Genomic DNA, 14582 nt, shown 5'->3' on the forward strand with positions numbered 1-14582 from the left:
TAGGCCTCAGTGTGAGGTAAACCACTGTCTTACTAGGCCTCAGTGCGAGGTAAACCTCAGTGTTAGTAGGCCTCAGTGTGAGGTAAACCACAGTCTTACTAGGCCTCAGTGTGAGGTAACCCTCAGTGTTAGTAGGCCTCAGTGTGAGGTAAACCACAGTCTTACTAGGCCTCAGTGTGAGGTAACCCTCAGTGTTAGTAGGCCTCAGTGTGAGGTAAACCACAGTCTTACTAGGCCTCAGTGTGAGGTAACCCTTAGTGTTAGTAGGCCTCAGTGTGAGGTAAACCTTAGTGTTAGTAGGCCTCAGTGTGAGGTAAACCTCAGTGTTAGTAGGCCTCAGTGTGAGGTAAACCTTAGTATTAGTAGGCCTCAGTGTGAGGTAAACCTCAGTGTCACTGGGCCTCAGTGTGAGGTAAACCTCAGTGTCAGTAGGCCTCAGTGTGAGGTAAACCTCAGTGTCAGTAGGCCTCAGTGTGAGGTAAACCTCAGTGTTAGTAGACCTCAGTGTGAGGTAAACCTCAGTGTTAGTAAGCCTCAGTGTGAGGTAAACCTCAGTGTTAGTAGGCCTCAGTGTGAGGTAAACCTTAGTATTAGTAGGCCTCAGTGTGAGGTAAACCTCAGTGTCAGTAGGCCTCAGTGTGAGGTAAACCTCAGTGTCACTGGGCCTCAGTGTGAGGTAAACCTCAGTGTCAGTAGGCCTCAGTGTGAGGTAAACCTCAGTGTTAGTAGACCTCAGTGTGAGGATAAATCTCAGTGTTAGTAGGCCTCAGTGTGAGGTAAACCTCAGTGTTAGTAGGCCTTAGTGCGAGGTAAACCTCAGTGTCAGTAGGCCTCAGTGTGAGGTAAACCTCAGTGTTAGTAGGCCTCAGTGTGAGGTAAACCTCAGTGTCAGTAGGCCTCAGTGTGAGGTAAACCTCAGTGTCAGTAGGCCTCAGTGTGAGGTAAACCTCAGTGTTAGTAGACCTCAGTGTGAGGTAAACCTCAGTGTTAGTAAGCCTCAGTGTGAGGTAAACCTCAGTGTTAGTAGGCCTCAGTGTGAGGTAAACCTTAGTGTTAGTAGACCTCAGTGTGAGGTAAACCTCAGTGTTAGTAGGCCTCAGTGTGAGGTAAACCTTCGTATTAGTAGGCCTCAGTGTGAGGTAAACGTCAGTGTCAGTAGGCCTCAGTGTGAGGTAAACCTCAGTGTTAGTAGGCCTCAGTGTTAGTAGGCCTCAGTGTGAGGTAAACCTCAGTGTTAGTAGGCCTCAGTGTGAGGCAAACCTCAGTATTAGTAGGCCTAAGTGCAAGGTAAACCTCAGTGTTAGTAGGCCTCAGTGTGAGGATAAATCTCAGTGTTAGTAGGCCTCAGTGTGAGGTAAACCTCAGTGTTAGTAGGCCTTAGTGCGAGGTAAACCTCAGTGTCAGTAGGCCTCAGTGTGAGGTAAACCTCAGTGTTAGTAGGCCTCAGTGTGAGGTAAACCTCAGTGTTAGTAGGCCTCAGTGTGAGGTAAACCTTAGTGTTAGTAGACGTCAGTGTGAGGTAAACCTCAGTAGGCCTCAGTGTGAGGTAAACCTCAGTGTTAGTAGGCCTCAGTGTGAGGTAAACCTTAGTGTTAGTAGACCTCAGTGTGAGGTAAACCTCAGTGTCAGTAGGCCACAATGTGGGGTAAAGGGAAGGGGCCTGAGGGTGTAAGGAATGGTGGGAGTTGCAGTCCAAAACATTCAGAAGGCCAAAATTTGCCCATGCCTGTTGTATATCCTCGCCCTGCTCACCGCTGGGGCTTGCTGCATGCGGTGGAGGGCCGTTCGTAGATGCGGCGGAGGGAGGATCCAACCGATGGTGTCTGCTGTACGAGGGGCCGGTCGTCCCGGATCAGGCCCTGGAGGCCGGAGCCACATCTGGTGACGCGGTTGAGGTCCACCACGAAGGAGGAGACCACGCTTTGTGAGAAGGAGACGCCGATCTGGAAAGGAGAAGACAGACAGGTTGAATTCCAAGTTGCATTCACAGAGCAGCAGAAGGTAAAAGTGTCAGGTACGCAAGAAGCCAGGAAGATCCATTCATCTTATACAAGAATTTTCCCCTGAAATATTTATTAATCTCACAGATATATAGGCATTTCCCCCTGCAAGCCTTTGCAATACCTAGGTACCTATATATCTATATCTATATGTATATCTATCTATCTATATACATTAATTTATGAATTTCCCCTCATATGTTTGTAAGTCTTTGCAAATCCTATATAGATATCGATAAATATATAAATGTACCTATATATCTGTGTGTATGTACATGTGTATATATATAAATAATTTTATATATGAATTTTCCTCTCACATGTTTGCAAATCTTTGTAAATCCTATATAGATATAATTATCTACAGAGAGAGAGATATCTAGATATGAATATAGATATATAGGGCTTGCAAATATTACCAAGGGAAATGCACACACAAATATATCTAGACATGTCTATATATGAATATAGATATATAGGGCTTGCAATTATTACAGGGGGAAATGCACACACACACGAATATATATAGACATGTCTAGATATGAATACAGATATATAGGGCTTGCAAATATTACCGGGGGAAATGCACACACACACGAATATATATAGACATGTCTAGATATGAATATAGATATATAAGGCTTGCGAATATTACCAGCGGAAATGCACACACAAATATATAGACATGTCTAGATATGAATAGAGATATATAGGGCTTGCGAATATTACAGGGGGAAATGCATACACAAATATATATAGACAAGTCTAGATATTAATATAGATATATAGGGCTTGCGTATATTACCAAGGGAAATGCACACACAAATATATATAGACATGTGTGGATATGAATATAGATATACTGGGCTTGCAAATGTTACCAGGGGAAATGTACACACAAATATAGATAGACATGTCTAGATATGAATATAGATATATAGGACTTGAAAATATTACCAGGGGAAATGCAAACAAAAATATAGATAGACATGTCTAGATATGAATATAGATATATAGGACTTGCAAATATTACCAGGGGAAATGTACACACAAATATAGACAGACATGTCTAGGTATGAATATAGATATATAGGGCTTGCAAATGTTACCAGGGGAAATGCACACAGAACTATAGATAGATATGTCTAGGTATGAATATAGATATATAGGACTTGCAAATGTTATAGGGGGAAATGCACACACACACGAATATATATATAGACAAGTCTAGATATGAATATAGATACATAGGGCTTGCAAATATTACAGGGGGAAATGCACACACACACGAATATATATAGACATGTCTAGATATGAATACAGATATATAGGACTTGCAAATATTACAGGGGGAAATGCACACACACACACGAATATATATAGACATGTCTAGATATGAATATAGATATATAGGGCTTGCGAATATTACCGGGGGAAATGCACACACAAATATATATAAACATGTCTAGATATGAATATAGATATATAGGGTTTGCAAATATTGCAGGAGGGAAATGCACACACACACAAATATATATAGACATGTCTAGATATGAATATAGATATATAGGGTTTGCAAATATTGCAGGAGGGAAATGCACACACACACAAATATATATAAACATGTCTAGATATGAATATAGATATATAGGGTTTGCAAATATTGCAGGAGGGAAATGCACACACACACAAATATATATAGACATGTCTAGATATGAATATAGATATATAGGGCTTGCGAATATTACCAGCGGAAATGCATACACAAATATATATAGACGTGTCTAGATGGGAATATAGATATATAGGGCTTGCAAATATTACCAGGGGAAATGCACACACAAATATATATAGACATGTCTAGATATGAATATAGATATATAGGGCTTGCAAATATTACAGGGGGAAATGCACACACATACAAATATATATAGACATGTCTAGATGGGAATATAGATATATAGGGCTTGCAAATATTACCAGGGGAAATGCACACACAAATATATTTAGACATGTCTAGATAGATATGAATGTAGATCTATAAGGCTTGCAAATATTGCAGGAGAAATGCGCATGCACACATATAGAGAGAGATGTCTATCTATATTATAATATAGATGGCTATCTATATTATATACATAGATATATAGGGCTTTGTTGTCAATTGTCAATAAAGTATAATATAAACATAGATATATAGGGCTTGCAAATATTACCGGGGGAAATGCACACACAATTATATATAGACATGTCTAAATATGAATACAGATATTTAGGGCTTGCAAATATTACCAGGGGAAATGCACACAAATATATAAAAACATGTCTAGATATGAATATAGATATATTGGGCTTGCAAATATTGCAGGAGGGAAATGCACATATATGAGAGGTTGCTTACCTGTAACCGTAGTTTCCCTAGTGATGTGCAGAGCAACGTTTAAATCCCTTAGTATTCGCCATCTTAGTAATGAAGTAGAAATACTAGACAAAGAAGAATTCCGAGCTACTGCTATAAGCGCGGATGAAGAGATCTGGAGGCGGTTGACCAGCCGCGGTCTATTTATAATGTACTGGGGAGTGTGCGCGGGGCCAACCGCCGATTCTTTTAAAATTTTTAACTGAAGATTCCGGAGCGATGCTGCGCATGCGCAGAAGTACCATTAGTGCGCATTCACAGCACACTCACGTAGGGAAAATAGAGGATTTGCAAATGTTTCAAGGGGAAAAGCATATGTGAAATTAGTACATATAATTATATATCTATGTCTAGTTCTGCATTGTTTATATAGGCATTGAATGTTTGCCTGTTACTATGTTGGAAAGGCAGGAGACAAATGAAGTTCTATTATTATTTACTCACCAGCTGATTGTTGCAGATGGAGAGGTCGGCCACTTTACCCCAGCTGACGGGCACCACGTCAAAGCAGCGCTCTGGTTCCCACCCGTAGACCCGCAGGGTGTCCTGGCAGCCGGCAAAGAGGCAGCAACCGTCCGGGTTGAAGAGGACGCACCTGAAATGAAAGGGAGGGCCTGACTGTTGTTGTGTGCCTACGAGTAATTTCCACCTTGCATCGACTGGAAGGTAACCACATCCAAAGATTTTCTTGGCAAGGTTCCTTTGGAGAGCGTTTGCCGTTGTCTTCGTCTAAGGCAGAAAATCTTGCCAACCAGAAGATTTGTAGTTCAGAGCCGTGGGTCGGGGTGAGCTCCCTCCATCAACCCTAGCTTCTGATTACCTAGCAGTTCGAAAACAGTAATGTGAGTAGATCAACAGGTACTACCCTTTGGCAGGGAGGAAAAAGGCACCCAGGAAGACATGCCAGCAATTCAATTAGGAAGGCGCCTATGGAAAGCAGGCTCCTTGGCGTGGAAAAATGAAAAAAGATGAAAAAAGATGAAAAAGAGGGAAGCCGTGGCGCTGTCTATGTACTGCCTGTCTTTGTTGTCAATTGTATAACGGCATTGAATGTATGCCATATATGCATTCTGTATTCTGTAATCTGCTCTGAGTCCCCTTGGGGAGAGAAGGCAGAATAGAAATAAAGTATATTATTATTATAGAGAGTGAAATAAAAATAAAGTATATTATTATTATTATTATTATTATTATTATTATTTAAAGAGCAGAATATAAATAAAGTATATTATTATTATTATATAGAGCAGAATAAACATAAATAAAGTTTATTATTATTATTATTATATGGAGTGGAATAGAAATAAAGTATATTATTAATATTATTATTATATAGAGTGGAATAAATATAAATAAAGTATATTATTATCATATAGAGCGGAATATAAATAAAGTATATTACTATTATTATATAGAGCAGAGCATAAATAAAGTATATTATTATCATCATTATTATATAGAGCAGAGCATAAATAAAGTATATTATTATTATATAGAGTGGAATATAAATAAAGTATAGTTATTATTATATACAGCGGAGTATAAATAAAGAATATTATCATTATATAGAGCGGAGTATAAATAAAGTATATTATTATTACTATTATTATATAGAGCGGAAAAGAAATAAAGTATATTATTATTATATAGAGCAGAGAAGAAATAAAGTATATTATTATTACATAGAGCAGAATATAAATAAATATATTATTATTATTACATAGAGCAGAATATAAATAAAGTATATTATTATTATTATTATTATTAAGAGAAGAATATAAATAAAGTATATTATTATTATATAGAGCGAAATAGAAATAAAGTATATTATTATTATTATATAGAGTGGAACATGAATAAAGTAAATTATTATTATTATTATTATTATTATTATTATTATATAGAGCGGAAAAGAAATAAAGTATATTATTATTACATAGAGCAGAATATAAATAAATATATTATTATTATTATTACTATTAAGAGAAGAATATAAATAAAGTATATTATTATTATATAGAGCGGAATAGAAATAAAGTATATTATTATCATCATTATTATATAGAGCGGAGTATAAAGTAAATTATTATTATTATTATTATTATTATTATTATATAGAGCGGAATATAAATAAAGTAAATTATTATTATTATTATTATTATTATTATTATTATTATTATTATTATTGCTGCTGCTGCTGCTGCTGCTGCTAGTACTGTTATGATGTGTCCTGTTCAAGACTCTGAGGTTGTGGCCCCCAAACCAGAATCTATTCCTTGCTCTTTCATCCAACTTTGCAAGGTGCTCGCTCACCTGGCAGGCGTGGCCTCCTCCTCGATGCAGCTCACCACCTGGAACTTCTCCAAGTCCCAGAATCTGACCGTTCTGGAAAGGGAAACACACACACACACACAAATGGCAGAAAGGTACCAGGAATCCCCAAAGCTACCCACCACTCCCATTAGGTAACTTATGGAACCTAAGTGAGGTCTCCAGGAGTAAAGGCAGGGCAGGAGCCTTTTGTCTATACGAAGGACCAAAGGGAGGGACTGATAAGGCCTTTTGCAAAAGGGACCCATCTGGTGATGGATAGGGCTGCGTCGAGGAAGTGATAAGCGCTTCAGCCCCATCCAGAGAGATAAGCTCACTTCTAGGGAGCCCAACTGGCTTACCGACTCAAGCGGGTCATAAATAAATAAGAATTATGATATTATTGTATTGTCGAAGGCTTCCATGGCCGGAATCACTGGGTTGTTGTAGATTTTTTTCGGGCTATATGGCCATGTTCCAGAGGCATTCTCTCCTGACATTTTGCCTGGATCTATGGCAAGCATCTTCAGAGGTAGTTAGGTCTGTTGGAACTAGGAAAAGGGGTTTATATATCTGTGGAATGACCAGGGTGGGACAAAGAACTCTTGTCTGTTGGAGCTAGGTGGGAATGTTTCAACTGACTACCTTGATTAGCATTTGATGGCCTGGCAGTGCATGTATGTATGTATGTATGTGTATGCATATAGCCCGAAAAAATCCTACAACAACCTACTATTATTATTCTTGTGATTATTATTGTCGCCACAACCAATAATCAGCATTGCCATCCAAAATTGTACCATTTTTATTATTTTTACTATTATAATTATTACTATTATAATTATTACTATTAATACTATTATTATCAGGTGCTGTGAGTTTTCTGGACTTTCTGTCCACATCCCAGAAGCATTCTCTCCTGACATTTCGCCCACATCCATAGCAGGCATCTCCTGAGGTTGTGAGGTCTCTTGGAAACGAGGCAAGTGAGGGATCTATCTGTGGAATGATGTCCAGGGTGGGAGAAAGTACTCTGGTCTGTTGGATGTTGCCATTGGCCACTTTGATTAGCCTTGAATTGCCTTGCAGCTGCAAAGCCTTGCTGCTTCCTGCCCGGGGGAATCATTTGTTGGGAGGTATTATCTGGCCATTCTTGTATTGTCGAAGGCTTTGATGGCTGGAGTCACTGGGTCACAGGAGCCCCCGGTGGCGCAGTGGGTTAAACCCCTGTGCCGGCAGGACTGAAGACCGACAGGTCGCAGGTTCGAATCTGGGGAGAGGCGGATGAGCTCCCTCTATCAGCTCCAGCTCCTCATGCGAGGACATGAGAGAAGCCTCCCACAAGGATGATAAAAACATCAATTCATTCAGGCATCCCCTGAGCAATGTCCTTGCAGATGGCCAATTCTCTCACACCAGAAGCGACTTGCAGTTTCTCAAGTCGCTCCTGACACGACAAAAAACAAAACAAACCTGGATTGCTGTTCCAGAAGCATTCTTATTGTTTCAGATGAGGAATTCTCCTGTGTTTTTTTTAGTGTTCTGCTTTATTTACTGTCCTGATTTTAGAGGTTTTTAATGCTGGTCGCTAAATTTAACATCAGGACGGTAAAAAAAGAGGAACACACAAAAAAAAGGGCGAATTTCTGATATGAAACAATCAGGGCTGGCTAACACCTCCCGATAAAGGATTGTGTCCAATTCTGGGCACCACAATTCAAAAGAGAGATTGACAAGCTGGAATGTGTCCAGAGGAGGGCGACTAAAATGATCAAGGGTCTGGAGAACAAGCCCTATGAGGAGCGGCTTAAGGAGCTGGGCATGTTTAGCCTGAAAAAGAGAAGGCTGAGAGGAGATATGATAGCCATGTATAAATATGTGAGGGGAAGCCACAGGGAGGAGGAGGGAGCAAGCTTGTTTTCTGCTTCCTTGGAGACTAGGACGCAATGGAGCAATGGCTTCAAACTACAAGAGAGGAGATTCCATCTGAACACGAGAAAGAACTTCCTGACTGTGAGAGCCGTTCAGCAGTGGAACTCTCTGCCCCGGAGTATGGTGGAGGCTCCTTTTTTGGAAGCTTTTAAGCAGAGGCTGGATGGCCATCTGCCAGGGGTGATTTGTATGCAATATTCCTGCTTCTTGGCAGAATGGGGTTGGACTGGATGGCCCATGAGGTCTCTTCCAACTCTTTGATTCTATGATTCTACGATTCCCCTGGGCAGGAAGCAGCCAGGCTTTGAAGCTACAAGGCCATTCAGTCCTCACCAAGGTGGCCAATGGCAACATTCACACCTGCTTCAAATAGACAGCAGTTCTTTATCTGAATTTTTATGTATGTATTTTTTTTAAACTCACCTGTCGGAGCTCCCCGAGGCCAAAAGGTATTCGTTGGGATGGAACTCCACCACGTTCACCGGTCCTGTGTGTCCCGTGAACTCAAACATGATCTTCCCAGCAGCCAAGTCCCAGAGCTGAGTATAAATAGAGAAAGAGAGAGAGAGAAGCATCAGGCTTCCAGAACCCTTTCCTTTCCTGGCTGATTCCATGGGGAGGATTTGGGGTGCAGAAGGAGAGAGTGGCCAAAGCGGCTGCCAAAGGGAGAAGCCACCAGAGAAGAATCACCTTCACCGTGTGATCGTCCGAGGAAGACGCCAGCCATTTCCCGTCTGGGCTGAAGCGGAGGCAGCGGACGGCCTGCGAGTGGCCCTGCAAAGGCACAAGATTTCATTATCAATATCATTTCATAATTAGCTCTATCATAAAAACACAATAATAATAATAATAATAATAATAATAATAATAATCTATATAAATAAAAATGTAAGGTTCGTTTGTGGGATTAACAGAACTCAAAAACCACTGGACAAATTGACCCCAAATTTGGACACAAAACACCTAACAACCCAATGCATGTCCTTCACTCAAAAAAAATTCATTTTGTCATTTGGGAGTTGTAGTTGCTGGGATTTATAGTTCATCTAAAATCAAAGAGCATTCTGGACCCCACTAATGATGGATCTGGACCAAACTCTACACGTATACTCAATATGTCCAAATGTGAACACTGGTGGAGTTTGTGGAAAATAGAATCTTCACATTTGGGACTTGTACTTGCTGGGATTTATAGTTCACCTACAATCAAAGAGCATTCTGAACCCCACCAATGATGGGATTGAACCAAACTTGGCACACAGTTCTCCCATGACCAACAGAAAGTACTGGAAGGGTTTGGTGGGCAGTGTCCTTTGGTTTTGGAGTTGTAGTTCACCTACATCCAGAGATCACTGTGGACTCAAACAATGATGGATCTGGACCAAACTCTACACGAATACCCCATATGTCCAAATGTGAACACTGGTAGAGGTTGGGGGAAATAAAATCTTGACATTTGGGAGTTGTAGTTGGTGGGATTTATAGTTCACCTACAATCAAAGAACATTCTGAACCCCACCAACGATGAAATTGAACCAAACTTGGCACACAGAACTCCCATGACCAACAGAAAACACCAGAAGGGTTTGGTGGGCAGTGTCCTTTGGTTTTGGAGTTGTAGTTCACCCACATCCAGAGGGCACTGTGGACACAAACAATGCTGGATCTGGACCAAACTCTACATAAATACTCCATATGTCCAAATGTGAACACTGGTAGAGGTTGGGGAAATAGAGTCTTGACATTTGGGAGTATAATTATATATTTTATATTGCATGTAATATTATTAATAATATTACAGTATAATAATATATAATACTAATATTGAGCTATGGCAATAATATAATATATAGTATTTACATATTACTTGTAAGCCTCTCTGAGTCCCCTTCTGGGCGAGAAGGGCGGCATAGAAATGTCGCAAATACATAAATATTTATATTTTGTATTAATTATTACTGTATTCTATTATAGGATTATTTGCTGGCACAAAAAGCTTCTGATCTGCTTTACATTTGAAACATTTTTTTTGGAAATTATATATATTTTTATAGAACTACATTTTAATATGTGTGTCTATAGAATTTTTGCAATGTTTGCATGTTTTGATGCTTTACATTCGAAACACTTCTTTGGAAATTATATATATTTTTATAGAACTACATTTTAATATGCGTGTCTATAGAATTTTTGCAACGTTTGCATGTTTTGACTATGCTGTGACCTTGAGCCATAAGAAAAGACAGGTAAGAAATACAATAATAATAATAATAATAATTATTATTATTATTATTATTATTATCAACTCGCCACTTCTTACCTTGTACCTGAAGACGCAGCCTTTCCTTCTTACATCCCAAAGCTGCACAAAAGGGAAACAAGACAACATTGTTAAATAATGTGGTCAAACAGATCTAGAATGCTATCTTCAAAGTTGTCGTTTTGGACTTCTGCATGGTTTCAGATTCAATGATTTGAATGATGTTTAAAAAAGCTTCAAAATCATGAGCCACCAAGCAAAACCCTGAATTTTTCCAAAATCGTTTGGATGCCTGGGTTAAACAATGGTGCAAATATGTCCAAATCGATGGTGGCTATGTTGAACTGTAGTTTTGCGTAGAGGACAGTTCAGGTTGTGATCTGGAGCAACTTCTACAAGGCCGGGCTGCAGCACAGCTGGTTAATCGCCAGCAGCAATAGATCACTGCCAACCAGAAGGTGGTAAATTCAGATTGAGCACCCGACTGTTAAGGCTAGCTTACTGTCCACCTAAGCAGTGCAAAAACAAAAATTAGTGAAAGTAGGCACTGCTTAAAGCAGGGAGGTATTTTACAACACCATAAAAATGCTGGTGTACAAGGAGGAAATACTACAATCAACCCCACCGACGATAGAATTGGGTCAAACCTCCCACACAGAATCCCCATGACTACCAGAGTGGGCCACAGCAACGCGTGGCAGGTGATGGCTAGTCTATCTATGTATATAATAAAAGTCAGTGTTTGTATGCGATGGGAGGGAGGGCAGTGTATGTGGCAGCTTTCTGATTGGCTGCCACTTTCACAAGCCACTGTGACTGCTATGCATGGTGAACCTGGACTAGACTTGGCACACATAACCCCCATTACCCACTTTACATCCTGGTGCGGTTTGGGGGAGTTGGACCATGGATTATGGGATTTGTAGTACTTTCAAATGCTTTGGTTTCCACGGACCCCTATGGCCCCCAACAAAGACCGATGAAGACCAAACTTGGCACACAGAGCCCCCATGACCCACTCTACATCCTAGTGCAGTTTGGAGGAGGGAGGGCCATGGATGATGGGACTTGAAGTATCTCCACTCACTTCCTGAGACCACTGCAACCCTCATGCAATGACTGATCAAGACCAAACTTGGCACTCATAACCCCCATGGCCACCTTTACATCCTGGTGAGGTTTGGGGGAGGACAGACAATGGATGATGGGATTTGTAGTACTTTCAAACCCTTCAGATCCCACAAACCACTGCAGCCCCCAACAAAGACTGATAAAGACCAAACTTGGCACACAGAATCCCCATGAACCACTACTGCACTTTGGAGGAGGGTGGATCATGGATGATGGGACTTGAAGTACCTCCACTCACTTTCCGAGACTGCTGCGACCCACATTCAATGACTGATGAAGACCAAACTTGGCACACAGAATCCCCATGAATCACTACTGCACTTTGGAAGAGGGTGGATCATGGATGATGGGACTTGAAGTACCTCCACTTTCCGAGACTGCTGCAACCCACATTCAATGACTGATGAAGACCAAACTTGGCACACAGAGCACCCATGGCCCACTCTACATCCTGGTGCGGTTTGGAGGAGGCTGGACCATGGACGATGGGACTTGCAGTACCTTCACTAACCTCCCAAGTGCACTGTGAGCCACACAAATAACTGATAAAAACCAACCTTGGCACGCAATGCCTTTCTCAGAAAAACCCGGGCACCACCGGGTCCCCAAGCTAGTAAATAAATAAATGTTACAGGTTCATTCATGACGTTTGTGATGATACAGAAGGAAAAACTTTTTGACCCACCCGCGTATGTATGTACACGCACACGCACATATATGGGAACCTAAGAAGAGTCCTGAACCATCCGCAAAACATTGGCTTGAAATGACAAAAGAGCCTAAAGTTATTCCAAGTGCAAATGGCCCTCAACAGGTTCTGTAGAATGAGGCAAGAGGCTCCAAAGTTGGGGAAACCCAACGGAAAACTCCCATTTTGACCAGTTCAAGATGGTCATAGATGGAAAGCAGCAAAGGCCTCACCTTAATGTTGGTGTCCATGGATCCCGAGGCCACGAAGCCCCCGAACGGATGGAAATCCAGGCTGCAGATGTTGGCTTTGTGACCCATTAAGGTGCGGAGAACTGGGGAAGCAAAGCAAAGGAAAAACCATTTAAGTCACACGTGGTATTTTAAATACTCAAACTTCAGAAAATGGGGACTAAAAAAAGATAAAGGCAACAATTGCTTGAAAATGTCACTATTTTGTATTATGAACTGTTTTTAATAATAATAATAATAATAAATTTATTACCTGCCTCTCTTTGCCGCTCACAAAAAGGTACAACAGTTTGAAATAACAACAACATATATTTATTACCTGCTTTTCCTTGCAGCTTGAGATGGGGTAATAATAATAATAATAATAATAATAATAATAATAATAATAATAAACTATTTGTACTCCGCTACCATCTCCCCGAGGGACTTGGTGCGGCTTACATGAGGCCGAACCCACAGTACATCAATAAACAAAAGCAATAACAAAACAATCAAAGCAATACAATTAATATAAATCACATAACAAAAAAATAAACAATAAATCAACAGTAACACACAAGCATTTAAAACCAATAGCCGGGCCAAATGTTAAAATTAAAAATTAAAAATAATGCTGGACATGGACAAGGTAGGATATAACTGGGGTAGAATTTTCAAGGAGAGAGGAAGGAACGCAATCAGTCCTAAATCAATGGTAAAGTGCATTTTGAGGGCATATTGCTGAGGGTTTTCCTTATTCTGGGAAGGCACACTGGAACAACAATGTTTTCAGGCTCCTCCTAAAGACTGCCAGAGTTGGGGCATGTTTGATGTCCTTGGGGAGTGAGTTCCAGAGTCGGGGGGCCACCACCGAGAAGGCCCTCACCCTCGTTCCCACCAATTGCGCCTGCGAAGGAGGTGGGAGCGCGAGCACAGGGTATAACAGGGTTAAATGCAGGTATGCAGGGAGCATACAACCCCCCTGTTGCGCCAACTCCACTGGCTACCGATCTACTACCGGGCTGAATTCAAAGTGCTGGCGTTGGCCTTTAAAGCCCTAAACGGTTCCGGCCCAAGCTGCCTATCCGACCGCATCTCTGCCTATGAACCCACCAGGACTTTGAGATCTTCCGGGGAGATCCTGCTCTCGATCCCGCCTGCTTCTCAAGCTCGGCTGGCGGGGACGAGAGATAGGGCCTTCTCGGTGGTGGCTCCTCGGCTGTGGAACGCCCTTCCTACGGACATTAGACTAGCACCATCTCTCATGGTATTCCGCAAAAAGGTGAAGACCTGGATGTTTGTGCAGGCGTTTGAGTAATTTAGTGCAATCTGGTAATGGAACATAGGAATGGAACAATGGACGACGAACCTGGGCTACGCTTGGATGATGAGAAGATTGGCTACGGTGGTTTTTCGTAATAATTGTGCATTGTAATTGCTTATTGGTAATTTATGGATAAAGTGTTAAGTCAATTGTTCTATGTTGTATGGAACCACTGCTGTTTCTACTGTTTTTACTGTTTGTGAACCGCTGTGAGTCGCCTTCGGGCTTGAGATACAGCCGTATAGAAGCAAAGTAAATAATAAATAAATAAATAATAAATAAATGAAA

At 40.8% G+C, this 14582-nt stretch overlaps 1 protein-coding gene across 1 annotated transcript in view; it reads right to left on the reverse strand.

Annotated features, from left to right (window-relative positions):
- Nucleotides 1-14582, reverse strand: part of KATNB1 (katanin regulatory subunit B1) — a 42827-nt gene that overhangs the window by 19916 nt on the left and 8329 nt on the right. Inside the window, exons 5-11 of the mRNA XM_067470951.1 lie at nucleotides 12974-13074; nucleotides 10982-11023; nucleotides 9352-9435; nucleotides 9085-9200; nucleotides 6733-6804; nucleotides 4864-5014; nucleotides 1753-1943 (exon numbers count right to left, since the gene is read on the reverse strand). Of these exons, the coding sequence (XP_067327052.1) occupies nucleotides 1753-1943; nucleotides 4864-5014; nucleotides 6733-6804; nucleotides 9085-9200; nucleotides 9352-9435; nucleotides 10982-11023; nucleotides 12974-13074 (757 nt within the window). The remainder of the gene's footprint in view (nucleotides 1-1752; nucleotides 1944-4863; nucleotides 5015-6732; nucleotides 6805-9084; nucleotides 9201-9351; nucleotides 9436-10981; nucleotides 11024-12973; nucleotides 13075-14582) is intronic.

Source organism: Anolis sagrei, chromosome 8 (assembly GCF_037176765.1).
Source record: "Anolis sagrei isolate rAnoSag1 chromosome 8, rAnoSag1.mat, whole genome shotgun sequence".
NCBI classification, from domain to species: domain Eukaryota; kingdom Metazoa; phylum Chordata; class Lepidosauria; order Squamata; family Dactyloidae; genus Anolis; species Anolis sagrei.